Below are 12,024 nucleotides of genomic sequence, written 5' to 3' on the forward strand. Positions count from 1 at the left end.
TAATAGGAAACCGACGGAAAACAATAAGGTCTTCCGAAGGAAGTCGGAAGACCTTAATAATAATAATAATAATAATAAGAAACAGAGTAAAAACAATATGTTCCCCAACTTCGTTTGGGGAACATAACTAGTGCTAATTGTAACGGGGACCGTTACAGATGTTCCCCAAACGCTCCCCAACTCCCTTTTGGTGCCATATTCCCTGTAAGCTTCATTAAATAAGACAACCTCTATGCATCTGAGATTTTAACAACATTAACAAAGAAGTGTACAAAAATCATTTAAACTTTAGCATTGCACGCGTGCACATGTGAATGCATATGCGTCATGACCATATCATCTTGTCTACACAATCTATATTTTTAATATACTGAATATTAAAGTATTTAATCCAAAATTATAAAAAAAAAAATTCGCTCATTCAAGTGTATGTTTGATTTTTCTCATTTCACGTGCACGCACGTGCATACATGAGCATGGTGACCATACCTTCTTGTAGAAGTCCATTACATCTATCTATGTTCTAAATTCCACCCCGTTTGGGTGAAAACTAAGGGAGTTATAGCTGTTTAAAGTTTCAGCCAATCAGATTGCAGCACATGTACACGCACGTGTATGCATGTGCATGGTGACCATACCTACTTGTAGAAGTCCATTATATCTATCTATGTTCCAAATCCCATCCTGTTTGGTTGAAAACCAAGGGAGTTATAGCTGTTTAAAGTTTCAGCCAATCAGATTGCAGCGCACGTGCATGCACGTGTTTTCATGATAATTGCTTTATTTCATGTTGTAGGATATCCCGATGCATGGCTATGTTCAAAATTTCAAAGGATTTCGTCAAAAAACAAGAAAGATATTGAGACTTTAGTTGCAGCCAATCAGAGCGAAGTGCACGTGCATGCGCGTGAGATCTTGCTATTTTCACCATGTCGTCATGTCTATACTACTAATATATCCTCACATTATGAGTTTCAAAGCATTTCATTTAAAAATAGAACAGTTGTGGCTATATCTATTATATTGCATGGTCATTTCACGTGTTGCACGTGCACGCTCTTGCAAGCACGTGCGCGCAAAATGACCTTGATTCCGCAAATCTACATAACATGTCTACTAACCCTAAAAAGGTTTTACCTACATCAGACGAACAGTTTACAAGATCATTCCTGGACAAAAAAGTTCCAGGAAGAAGAAGAAAAATAATAATAATAATAACTAGTGCTAATTGTAACGGGGACCGTTACAGATGTTCCCCAAACGCTCCCCAACTCCCTTTTATAGTCAAGTTCCCTGTAAGCGTAATTAAATTAGACAAACTTTATGCATTTGAGACTTTAACAACGTTTTCCTAGAAGTGTACCATGTTCATTCAAATTTTATTATTGCACACTTGCGAATGTGAATGCATGTGCGTAATGGCCATATCATTTTGTCTATACAATCTATATAGTTTAAATATGCTAAATATTAAAGTATTTAATCCAAAAGTATAAAAAAAAACCCGCTCATTTAAGTGTATTTTTGATTTTACCCATTTCACGTGCACGCACGTGCATACATGAGCATGGTGACCATTCCTTCTTGTAGAAGTCCATTACATCTATCTATGTTCTAAATCCCATCCTGTTTGGTTGAAAACCAAGGGAGTTATAGCTGTTTAAAGTTTCAGCCAATCAGATTGCAGCGCACGTACACGCCCGTGTATGCATGTGCATGGTGACCATACCTTCTTGTAGAAGTCCATTATATATATCTATGTTCCAAATCCCAACCTGTTTGGTTGAAAACCAAGGGAGTTATAGCTGTTTAAAATTTCAGCCAATCAGACTGCAGCATAAGTACACGCCCGTGTATGCATGTGCATGGTGACCATACTTTCTTGTAGAAGTCCATTATATATATCTATGTTTCAAATCCCATCCTGTTTCGTTGAAAACCAAGGGAGTTATAGCTATTTAAAATTTCAGCCAATCAGATTGCAGCGCACGTGCATGCACGTGTTTTCATAATAATTGCTATATATCATGTTGTAGGATATCGTAATGCATGGTTATGTTCAAAATTTCAAAGGATTTCGTCAAAAAACAAGAAAGAAATTGAGACTTTAGTTTCAGCCAATCAGAGCGTAGCGCACGTGCATGCGCGTGAGATCTTGCCATATTGACCACGTCATCTTGTTTATACTACTAATATATCCTTACATTATGAGTTTTAAAGCATTTCATCAAAAAAAAAAAAATTACGGCAATATACATTATATTGGTCATTTCACATCATTTGCACGTGCGCGCTCTTGCAAGCACGTGCGCGCAAAATGACCTTCGTTCCGCAAATCTACATAACATGCCCACTTACCCTAAAAAGGTTTCCCCTTAATCGGATGTGTACTTTACAAGATCATTCGCGGACAAAATTTTCCCGAGAAGAAAAATAATAATAATAATAATAATAAGAAACAGAGTAAAAACAATATGTTCCCCAACTTCGTTTGGGGAACATAATAATAATAATAATAAGACACAGAGTAAAAACAATATGTTCCCCAACTTCGTTTGGGGAACATAATAATAATAATAATAAGAAACAGAGTAAAAACAATATGTTCCCCAACTTCGTTTGGGGAACATAATAACAACTATTGTAATTTCTCACCTTGGTGTGACTGGTTTACCATCACCCCCCACGGGTGGAAACTCATCAGCGTTGCCGAGACTGAACACCGGGGCAGGGGAACATGATCTCCGAGTTCCTGATTCAACTGAATGACGTTTCTTGTTTCCAGACTTCAGGTTAGTTGGAGCAGGCGAGGGTGAGTTATCATTTGGTTTATCATTTCTTCTTCCTGATGAATATGGAGAATTCTTTCTTTTGTTTGCAGTTGTACACGTAACTTCTGGAGATATAATGAACTCTCCAAGACTGAATCGATGTCTAGATCTACCATCTTGATTATTTTTACTTCCACTATGTGGAGTAGTATTTCTACTACCCTTAGATCTATGATCTCTGTCAACAGAATTACCAACTGCAGATGAGAAATTCTGATTCCTCTCAACAGAGCCATGAACCTTAGGAGTAGATTTTTTGTCTTCATTTGTGGGAGTGTTCAGAGTTGGGGGATTAACATCGACTGATGTGTTAGGGGAAAAAAATGAACCACTTGTAGGTTTAATGTCATCAATTCCATCTCCAGGACTGGCACCAAACAACTGAATTCTCTTAGAGGAGGAAGAACCTTTCTTTTCATTTATGCTTTTCTTTAACTTCTGGGCTGAGGGGGTTTTGGCAGGGGAAGGGGTTGCTGATTTAGAACTCTGAAGGAGATGTATAGTTTGATCTCGAAGATAATTTAAAAAGAAGGGAATAAATTCTTGATGAATATGTTGCAACTCTGCCAGTTGTTTTGGAACATTTTCCTGAAATGAATCACTTTTGTAAATACATGTATATAAAACATTGAAATATATTGACAGATTTTATACATCATTTGTATCGAACAATTATGAGAAAAGCAGTTTCAGAAAAAAACACTATGCATTGCATTAATTTTTTTCTATTTACCAGCGAAATTTAACAGAACTATTATATACAACGATTTAAATGGCAATACCAGGTGATGAGGTAACTACATATGTAAAAAAAAAAGTTGCAACTGCAAACTTTCTGAATTTACCCCTCTCCCTTCTTTAACGGAGGCATTGTGAAATGAAAGCGTACCTTAGGTACAAAACCTGGATCACATAAATCTCGTTTCAGGAAAGTCACCAAGGCATCCACCAGCAGTTCTCCACTCAGCACATACTCTAAAACAGTTGCCATATTTTATTGACCATTCTTTTGTATTCCCGCCATTACATCCAAAGCAATGTGCTTCCGGTTTGTGTATTTTAGACAAGTCGTGCTCATTTACACTTCTGTGGTGTAAGCTATTTGTTTAAAATGTCATTTTCTTCTGTATGTTAAATTGTTTGTAGGCATATTTAGTTGATTCCCATGGAGAGAAAAAAAGCATGACTATTTAAAAACCTTATCTAAAAATATTATATTTCCGGAATTGAAACCATTATTTTGACATGTCTAAAATTACTTCATCTTAAACTATTTCCGGTTTTGTTTAATCCACATTTTTTCTAAAAAGACTTGTTTGTAAATAAAATTGGCAATAAAAACTTAACATGGCAAAAGCCAAAACGACATCAAGTATTCCAGATGAGTTAAAAGAGAAACTAGCGTCCTTAGACACAGCATTGACACAGATAGAAACTGTTTTTCAACCTTTGCTCAAAACAAATCAGTCAGAGCTTTATGAAACGGTAAGATTTATTATTTAGGGAAGATTACAGCTTTTCTAGGTATTAATTTTATTACTGGTCCTCAAGAAGAGTCCAATATTTATGAGAATGTCTGAGTGATAACAATGTGTGACAACCAAATTAAAATCTAGGATGTTAACTGTCTTTGATTTAACACTTCATATTCAAACAAAGTTTTTTAAAAACCTTTTTTCCTCATTATATTATTTTACAAATGGAGGTTTTCATAAAAATTTTACAAACTAATTGTCAATGAAGTAAGTTTAGTCAACTTTAGTGCTACAGTGAGGTTGCCGTTATCGAATCACTTAGTAAATTTGCTTGGATATTTCGTACCTGAGTTTGAGTTAAATTCATTTTACAACATTGTTTGGTGGTACTATGTTTTACTTATAACATCATATATATTTCCCCAATAACCACTGATTAAATAAAAAATTATCGCTGTACTTGTATGAATGATGTTTTCTCCTTTACCGGATCATTTTCTCCATTACCGAATCACGTGACATAAAGCTGATTATTCTGGTTCGGGACCGTGTAAATTTAAAAATACCCTTATTACGTAACGTTTTACTATGCCTTAAAATAATTTCAAACCCCACCCACCACCCAAAAAAGTAGAAAAGCTAGGAATTTTTTGAGTTGTTTGCATCCGACAATTAATGTAAAAACAACAGCAATGAAATCATAGGGAAAACAATTGACTAGTTGATATAAGAGGACGTAAAAACTTATATACGTGCATGATGAACTGCAAACAGCCGAAGAATTAATTTTTGATTCAAAAATTGTACTCATTGAGCTACCACACCCCCTTCCCATAATTTTGTCGCTATTTAGATAGAAAATAGATCGCTAGATATATGATTGTGCCCCCTCTAAAAAAAAAAAAAAAACGTCAGATGACCTTTTTATGCTTGATTAATTAATTGTCAAGGAATTTTGGTGGTTGATAGTGCCTCCTCAACTGAAAATGTATGGCTCTGCACCCCCCCCCCCCCCTTCCCTACCTACCAACAGAAATTGCTTCCTACGAGCCTGGCTTCAGAGATACCTAAAGCTGAAAGGAACAATTATATTTTCAAAATGTCGAGACCCAAAAACCTAAATTTCCTCCAATGAGTAGAGACAACTTTACAAATAATGATGTTGGGATTCATTTGCTGGATTTCTCCATTCCAATATCCACAGTAGACTAAATACCAGTATACCGATTTATTAAATACTGGAGGTTGTCCTTTCACTTTATATGGGTCTACTTCAACTGTCCATCGTCTCTATAGAAATGACTAAGACAGCTCATTCTCCTCTAGCTGCTTTCATAGTGCTCTTTCTCCCTTTTACGTGAAGACAGTGGTGGCATATATTTCATATAGACAAAAGGCTGCAGTCTGCATATCATTTTCTCAATATGTAATTTAAATCATATGTTTACTAACTATAGTATATGTTGAAAAAAGGGGGGGTATCATAATACTCTGTTTATAATTTATTTAGCTTGATGTTGAATTGAAAAAAGTATTGTTAGCAATATGCATTTTATATTATACGAGCTTGATCTTGATCATGACAAGAAATAAAAATTTATTGGAAATATTTTTTTAGGGAATAGGAAAACTGCAAACGGGGTATTGTTGGAAATAATGATTTAGTAGGGAAGTTTAAATTGCAAAGAGATAAATAAATAAAATTTCTAAATCTTAATTTTGTTTGGTAATCATGACGATTTTTATTTGGCTATCGTCGATGTCTTCACATTAGCTTACATGCACATATATCACCGGGAGACATTCTCGAATCCACATGCTCTGTACTTCTTACTGATTTTGACTGCTGATTTTGTTTATGTGTATTATAACCACCTTTATTGTACGCTTTTGGTAGACATCTTCTGTTTTTTTTTTACTGTAACTGGTGTGCAAAAAACCGCATACGAAAAATTATAATTGCATCTCATATTTCTTGAAACAGTGATTCGTTATTGGAAACCTAAATACCCCCAACTTTAAAGCGAATACTATTAATTTCTGATTTAGAAATTGTATGACGCTTTCAGTGCTTTTAGACACATAATTTTATTAAACATCTGCACCAAATTTGTTTACCTAGACTGTACGATTCACATTGGAGCGGTACCGAAAAGTGAAAGTAGTCTGCTTGCATGTACGCTTCTGGTCAGCGTCACTAAAAAGCTTGTTCATGTTTATTTAAATATTAGGACATTAAACGAGTTGAATTTAATAATTTCATGATATATGATAAAAGCAAGAATAATTCAGCATAACAGGGCAGGTTAGGCTAAGTATTGGACTTTGATAAGAAAAATACAGAATCTTCATCTGAAAGTGATTCGTTAACGGGTGCGATTCGTTATTGGCAACCTCACTGTATATCTTTCATACAGTAAAACTTGTTTAGTTATATAAACAGGAATTTAGGGAATTCACAGATATAGCGAAATTTTTGGGGTCCCCGGCAAAAGCCTAATCAATTCTTTGTAAAATTTATGGTTAAGTTGAACTCCTATGTATAGAATTTATGGACATAGTAAATTGATTTTGAATCCTGTTGAGGTTAAATGTAAGGAAATTTTCATCTTTTATCGTAAAATGAATTTTCGGAGATCTGAAAATTTAATAAATTGACTTTAAGATAGACTTTATTTTCATGAAGTATTTGTACTTAAAATTGAATTCATTAATTAATCATTAGTTATTCAAGAAATGTTTTGGAATAATTGCTTTTCTAAAATATTTGGTATTAATACCTGAAGGAATATGTGCATATTGTAAATTCGCTGTGTATATATATAGTTATACAAATTCGTTAGAAAGATATATATATCGAATTATGGATATAGCGAATTAAATTCACAGGTCCCCAGGACTTCGCTATAACCAAATTTTACTGTACTTACAAAGCTGCATTTTTTTTAGGTCAACAAATGTATTAATTGACACTGAAAGTGATATTTAGGTTTATAAATGAAATGATTGATTAAAATTATTGAATTGATTATTGAAAAAGATGTAATAGATCATATATTTAATAAAAATACACTATTTTATGACCCTAATATCTCAGGTAGTATGAGAGAACTAACCCAAATACCCAATTTGGTCAAAAGTATACAACAATTAACCTTCATCTTTTGAAACAATACAAGACTAACCCTAACCAGTCAGTCATTCAAGAACTGCTCTTAATATCTCAGAGGTGCAAGACTAACCTAATCAGTCAAGTACCAAGTGGTGTGTAAGACTTTTGAAATTTTATCATAGTGCAATTTAATACATTGATCTGGGAATCGGTATTAGTAGTCTACCCACTTTCAAGTTCTTTATGTGTCAATATTACACTGACATTCAAGCTTGTCTAAATCAAATGCACACTGATATCTTCAAACTGATATAAATGAAATATTATTAACTTCTCAATGAGCCACTTTAAAATTTTGCCAATAAATATACAAACTTTGCTTGTTATGCATGCCAGTTTTCCTGATGCCAATATCCTGGTTAATAAATTCCGCATTATGTGTCTTCCATCACAGATATTTGACCTTTATCCAAAATGACAAATGCATTTTTGTGATACCGGGGTAATAACTTTGTTGTCATGAAAACTTTTCTTAAGTTGAGTTTTTTTTTTCAATTATATCTTGAAAAGTTGTAAGAGTCATTTTGTAGAAAGACAAGTAAAAGAGAAATAACATGATTCAGAGCCAACTTGGTGTAACAATGATATAAAATTCAGTTATTACCTTGATAAAAATTGTGACTGCATGTTTTTCTGACCCAAAAATGAAGAATGCTTTGAGCAAAGCATTCTTCATTTTTGGGTCAGAAAAACATGCAGTCACAATTTTTTTGTAAAATAGGAAATATATACATTGTACACAGAAAAAACTTCTCTAATGATAAAATGTTGAGGCATCCCCTCTGTACATGTATTTAAGGGGATAAAAGATGATTCTATACTTTTTCCAGATTAGTGCAATGGAAAAAGCAAAATTAGAACTAGCAGGAGCCTACTCTATAAATTCATTATTCTGGGGTAAGTCTTAATTCTTGTCTAAAATGAGCTTGTATATTATCATGGTCCTTATGAGTCAGCTATGACACAACTTTACTCTTCTCTAGTTCATGTGTTGTAAATTACTTTTCTTTTCAGTGTACCTTAATATTTGTGGAGTAAACCCCAAAGAACATGGCATAAAACAAGAACTGGTAATGTTTTTTTTTTTTCATTTTCATGCTTTGTTCAGTTCTGTATTTTGAAGTGTTGCAACTCTTCCACATTTTAAAGTATCATTTTATGCAACAAAGTGATGTAATCTGTGAAAATTTCACCCCTGACATGGTGAAAGTATGTCATAAACTTCTCACAAACCTGTATTTTTTTCTTTATTTTTAAATCGAGTATTTTGTAAGTAAGGAAAAGCAAAATACTTATTTGTATGTTTTATAAATAAAGTTGCCTTTTAATCAATGGCATATGACATTCAGTATCGTTAACATTGAATTCTGAAATCAAATGTAATACCTTAATTATATATTTATTTTATACCTCCTCCTTCCCACTGCAAATTTTTGGGCATAAATATATACTGATTTGGGTGTGTATATTTCTGGCAATATGTCTTTTTTGTGCAGATAGAAGGATGTATGAACTGAAGAATGAATAGATGGGAGAATGGAAACTCCCATCATTAAATACCCACCACTCCTATCCACAACTTCTTTACCCCAGAATAAACTTTAATGATTCTTTATTTCATAGTGTCCTTTACTTTATGTCTGACTTTTGTTTCATTTGTTTGAACTTATAAATGGTATCTCTGCTTCCAGGAAAGAATTAAAAGTTACATGGATAGAGCAAAAAATATCCAAGACAAAGCAAAAGCTCCAAAAGTAGACAAATCAGCCTCAAAGAGATTTGTGAAGAGTGCCTTATGGAAAGCTGCTCAAAAACAGACAGACAAACCAAGTACTGAAGATAATTCTCCTGCTTCATCATCTCAAGACCAAGATGGTATAAAATTATACTCTTCCTTATAGCTTGTAATTTCCTAGACACCTTTATGGATCTGAATTCCTGTAAAATCATTTTATAACATTCTTGCCTTTCTGTTGTCTGTTGTAGTAACGAAATTTCCATAAACATACATAATATGATGGTATTTCAGTGCTATTTGCGCTGCTTCTTGTCTAATATAAGTACATACTTACATTTGATTAAGTTTGATTAAGTCTTAAAGTCTATTTAAATTCTAAGCGCACTGATTAATGATTGCACTAATGACTTGAAGAGAACGAATGTGCTAAATTTTGAGTGTTCTATATTTTGTGTGCATTTACGGTATTCATTATTACCAAAAAATAACAAAAATGAATGCTATTTTATATATCAAGTGCTGTTACCATGGAAGGGTTAGAATATACATTCATATCAATTTTAATTTGATACATTCTATACAGCATTAATTTCATTTTTGAAGAAGTAAAATGTAGGATTAACAAGAAGTAATTTGTAAGCAATTTTGATTGTCTGGAAGGTAGAACATTTGGAAAAGTTACATGTGAATGTTGATACCACTAGTAATCTCCCAGAGATCTCTCAAAGATCTCAATGTTTTGACTCTACAAATCAGTTTCACAACTACACTGTATCTCAAAGGTCAAATCACGCATCCCACCATCTTATAGATTTATCAATGATCTTTGAGAAGCGTTTTAAAGAATGCAAAATGTTTTAAATGCCATATGACACAGATGTCTGAGAGATCAATGAGAAATCATGAAGAGACTAGCTGGGCTTATTTGAGATTGCCAAAGACATAAAGATTAAGGTCCCATAAAGGATAATTGGAATTTTGAAAAGATCCCTGAGGCTTTGGGGAGATTGCCATTGCTAACAATATCCTCAGTTATTATCACTCAACAAACACATTAATTATGACATCCTTTAACATTATCACACAAAAACTGACTTTCTGAGCTTTCAGAGATTGCTGCAAGATAAGAAAATTATTAAGCACCCAATTCTAATGAAAATCAATATAATTAAGTAATTATTTGTGATTTTTCAGCTCCGTCCACCTCTACAGCTGACACGTCCTTCAGTGAAGAATCCAGGACGACAGAACCCCCAGCAAAGAAAAGGAGGAAAAGATAACACTTAAAGGATGTTAAACTCTCTATAATAAGTCGAGTTCATCCAATGAACTATGGTGCTAATTTTGAATGACTGCTTACATACAAGTAATAAGTTTTCATGTTCATAGAATGGAGGAAGCTGTAAGGACACTAGGCAGGAACTTTTTATCATAAGGTGTTAAACTGAACAATAAAGATTTCAGAAGATTAACATTTCATACCTGTGTTTGTTTGATACCTTTTAAAGCTCTACTGGTCAGAGAAGTGATAGTAATGTGTTCATTGTTCGCCTGTCTGTCTGTAAACAATTTTTCAAAATGCTACTCCTCCCACAGTTTTGGTCTAAATTCAATATAGCTTGGCACTCAAGTAGACTACACAATTAGATACATAATTCTGTACATGCATCTGTTTTTTATTGCAATTCAAGGTGTTGCCATGGTTACTAAAAATAAGAAATTTTTGTGAAATTCTTTCAAAAGGCTACTCCTGCTACAGTTTTGGTCTGATTTCAATAGAACTTATCACACAGGTAGACTACACTAAGGTACATAGTTCTGTTTATCGGTTTTCCGATTTGATGAATGGTGTTGTCGTGGTCACTAAAAATAAAAATTTCTGTGAAATCCTTTCAAAATGCTACTACGCCTACAATTTTCATCTGATTTCAATATAACTTGGCACACATATAGACTACACAAAGATACATAATTCTGTTTATTGGTTTTTGATGAACAGTGTTGCTGTTGCTACTAAAAAATAGAAATATCTGTGAAATACTTTCAAAAAGGTCTGATTTCAATATAACTTGGCACACAAGTAGACTAAACTAACATGAATTTAAAGCTTTTCCGTATGTATTCTTATGTAAAAATTAGATCACCCATTGTGGCCTTATCATAGCCCCAGGAGTCAACATTAGAATAAACTTGTTTCTTCACTACCAAAGATTTTTAAATGATGCCATAAATTTTAACTACATTAATTCGTTACAGCCTCTCCTCTGAAGAAGTAGGTTGCTAATGAGAAGTTGAAAATGTGAAAATTTGTGACCGCGTACGTAGCGTAAATTAATACCACACAGAAAAAAGTACTTCTACAGTATCTCCCTTTGATTGATGATGTATCCCCTCATATAAACTTGAATTCCCTTTACCCAGTGATACTTTTTGGCAAGTTTGTCCAGTGGTTCTGGAGAAATAAGTGCAGAATGTGAAAAGTTTACAGAGGGACAGAAAGACAGCTATATGGACAGACAGACCACAGACAAAATGTGATAAGAAAAACTTACTTGTATTACAAGTATTATATAAAACAATTTTTTTTAAACTGGAATAAAATTCTTAACATAATACATGTACTAGTAAACAGTAATGTCAAAAGTCAAAGTGATATTCAGATGGCCTTAAAATCGGATGATTTTTACTAAAATCTTGTTTTCAAGAACAACAGTATCAATGTAATAAAGATGAGCATTGTGGCCCCATTGATTTTAATATTTGGAAGCATTCAATTTTTAACAATATTCTTTTTTTTTTGAAGAGGGC

At 33.4% G+C, this 12,024-nt stretch overlaps 2 protein-coding genes across 3 annotated transcripts; one reads left to right on the forward strand and one right to left on the reverse strand.

Annotated features, from left to right (window-relative positions):
- Positions 1–2,655: 2,655 nt before the first annotated feature.
- Positions 2,656–3,853, reverse strand: LOC134255305 (uncharacterized; the record flags this gene model as incomplete). Its single annotated transcript, XM_062737828.1, has 2 exons — positions 3,721–3,853; positions 2,656–3,419 (listed from the first exon to the last, which is right to left on the reverse strand). Coding segments are annotated over exons 1-2 (866 nt in total), but the record flags the coding sequence as incomplete, so codon positions are not given.
- LOC134255306 (nuclear nucleic acid-binding protein C1D-like) lies at positions 3,853–10,695 on the forward strand. Of its 2 annotated transcripts, XM_062737830.1 has the most exons (6): positions 3,853–3,879; positions 4,205–4,316; positions 8,309–8,375; positions 8,493–8,548; positions 9,170–9,353; positions 10,411–10,695. In XM_062737830.1, the coding sequence occupies exons 1-6, from the start codon at positions 3,869–3,871 to the stop codon at positions 10,494–10,496; spliced, it is 516 nt and encodes a 171-aa protein (XP_062593814.1). In that variant the 5' UTR covers positions 3,853–3,868; the 3' UTR covers positions 10,497–10,695. The 2 variants fall into 2 exon arrangements, with proteins under 2 accessions (XP_062593814.1, XP_062593813.1); XM_062737829.1 differs by lacking the exon at positions 3,853–3,879 and having other exon boundaries at positions 4,116–4,316.
- Positions 10,696–12,024: the final 1,329 nt, after the last annotated feature.

The sequence above is a fragment of the Saccostrea cucullata genome, unplaced genomic scaffold (genome assembly GCF_032062105.1).
Source record: "Saccostrea cucullata isolate Sc308-1 unplaced genomic scaffold, CSIRO_AGI_Scuc_v1 ctg16609, whole genome shotgun sequence".
In the NCBI taxonomy this organism is placed as follows: Eukaryota; Metazoa; Mollusca; class Bivalvia; order Ostreida; family Ostreidae; genus Saccostrea; species Saccostrea cuccullata.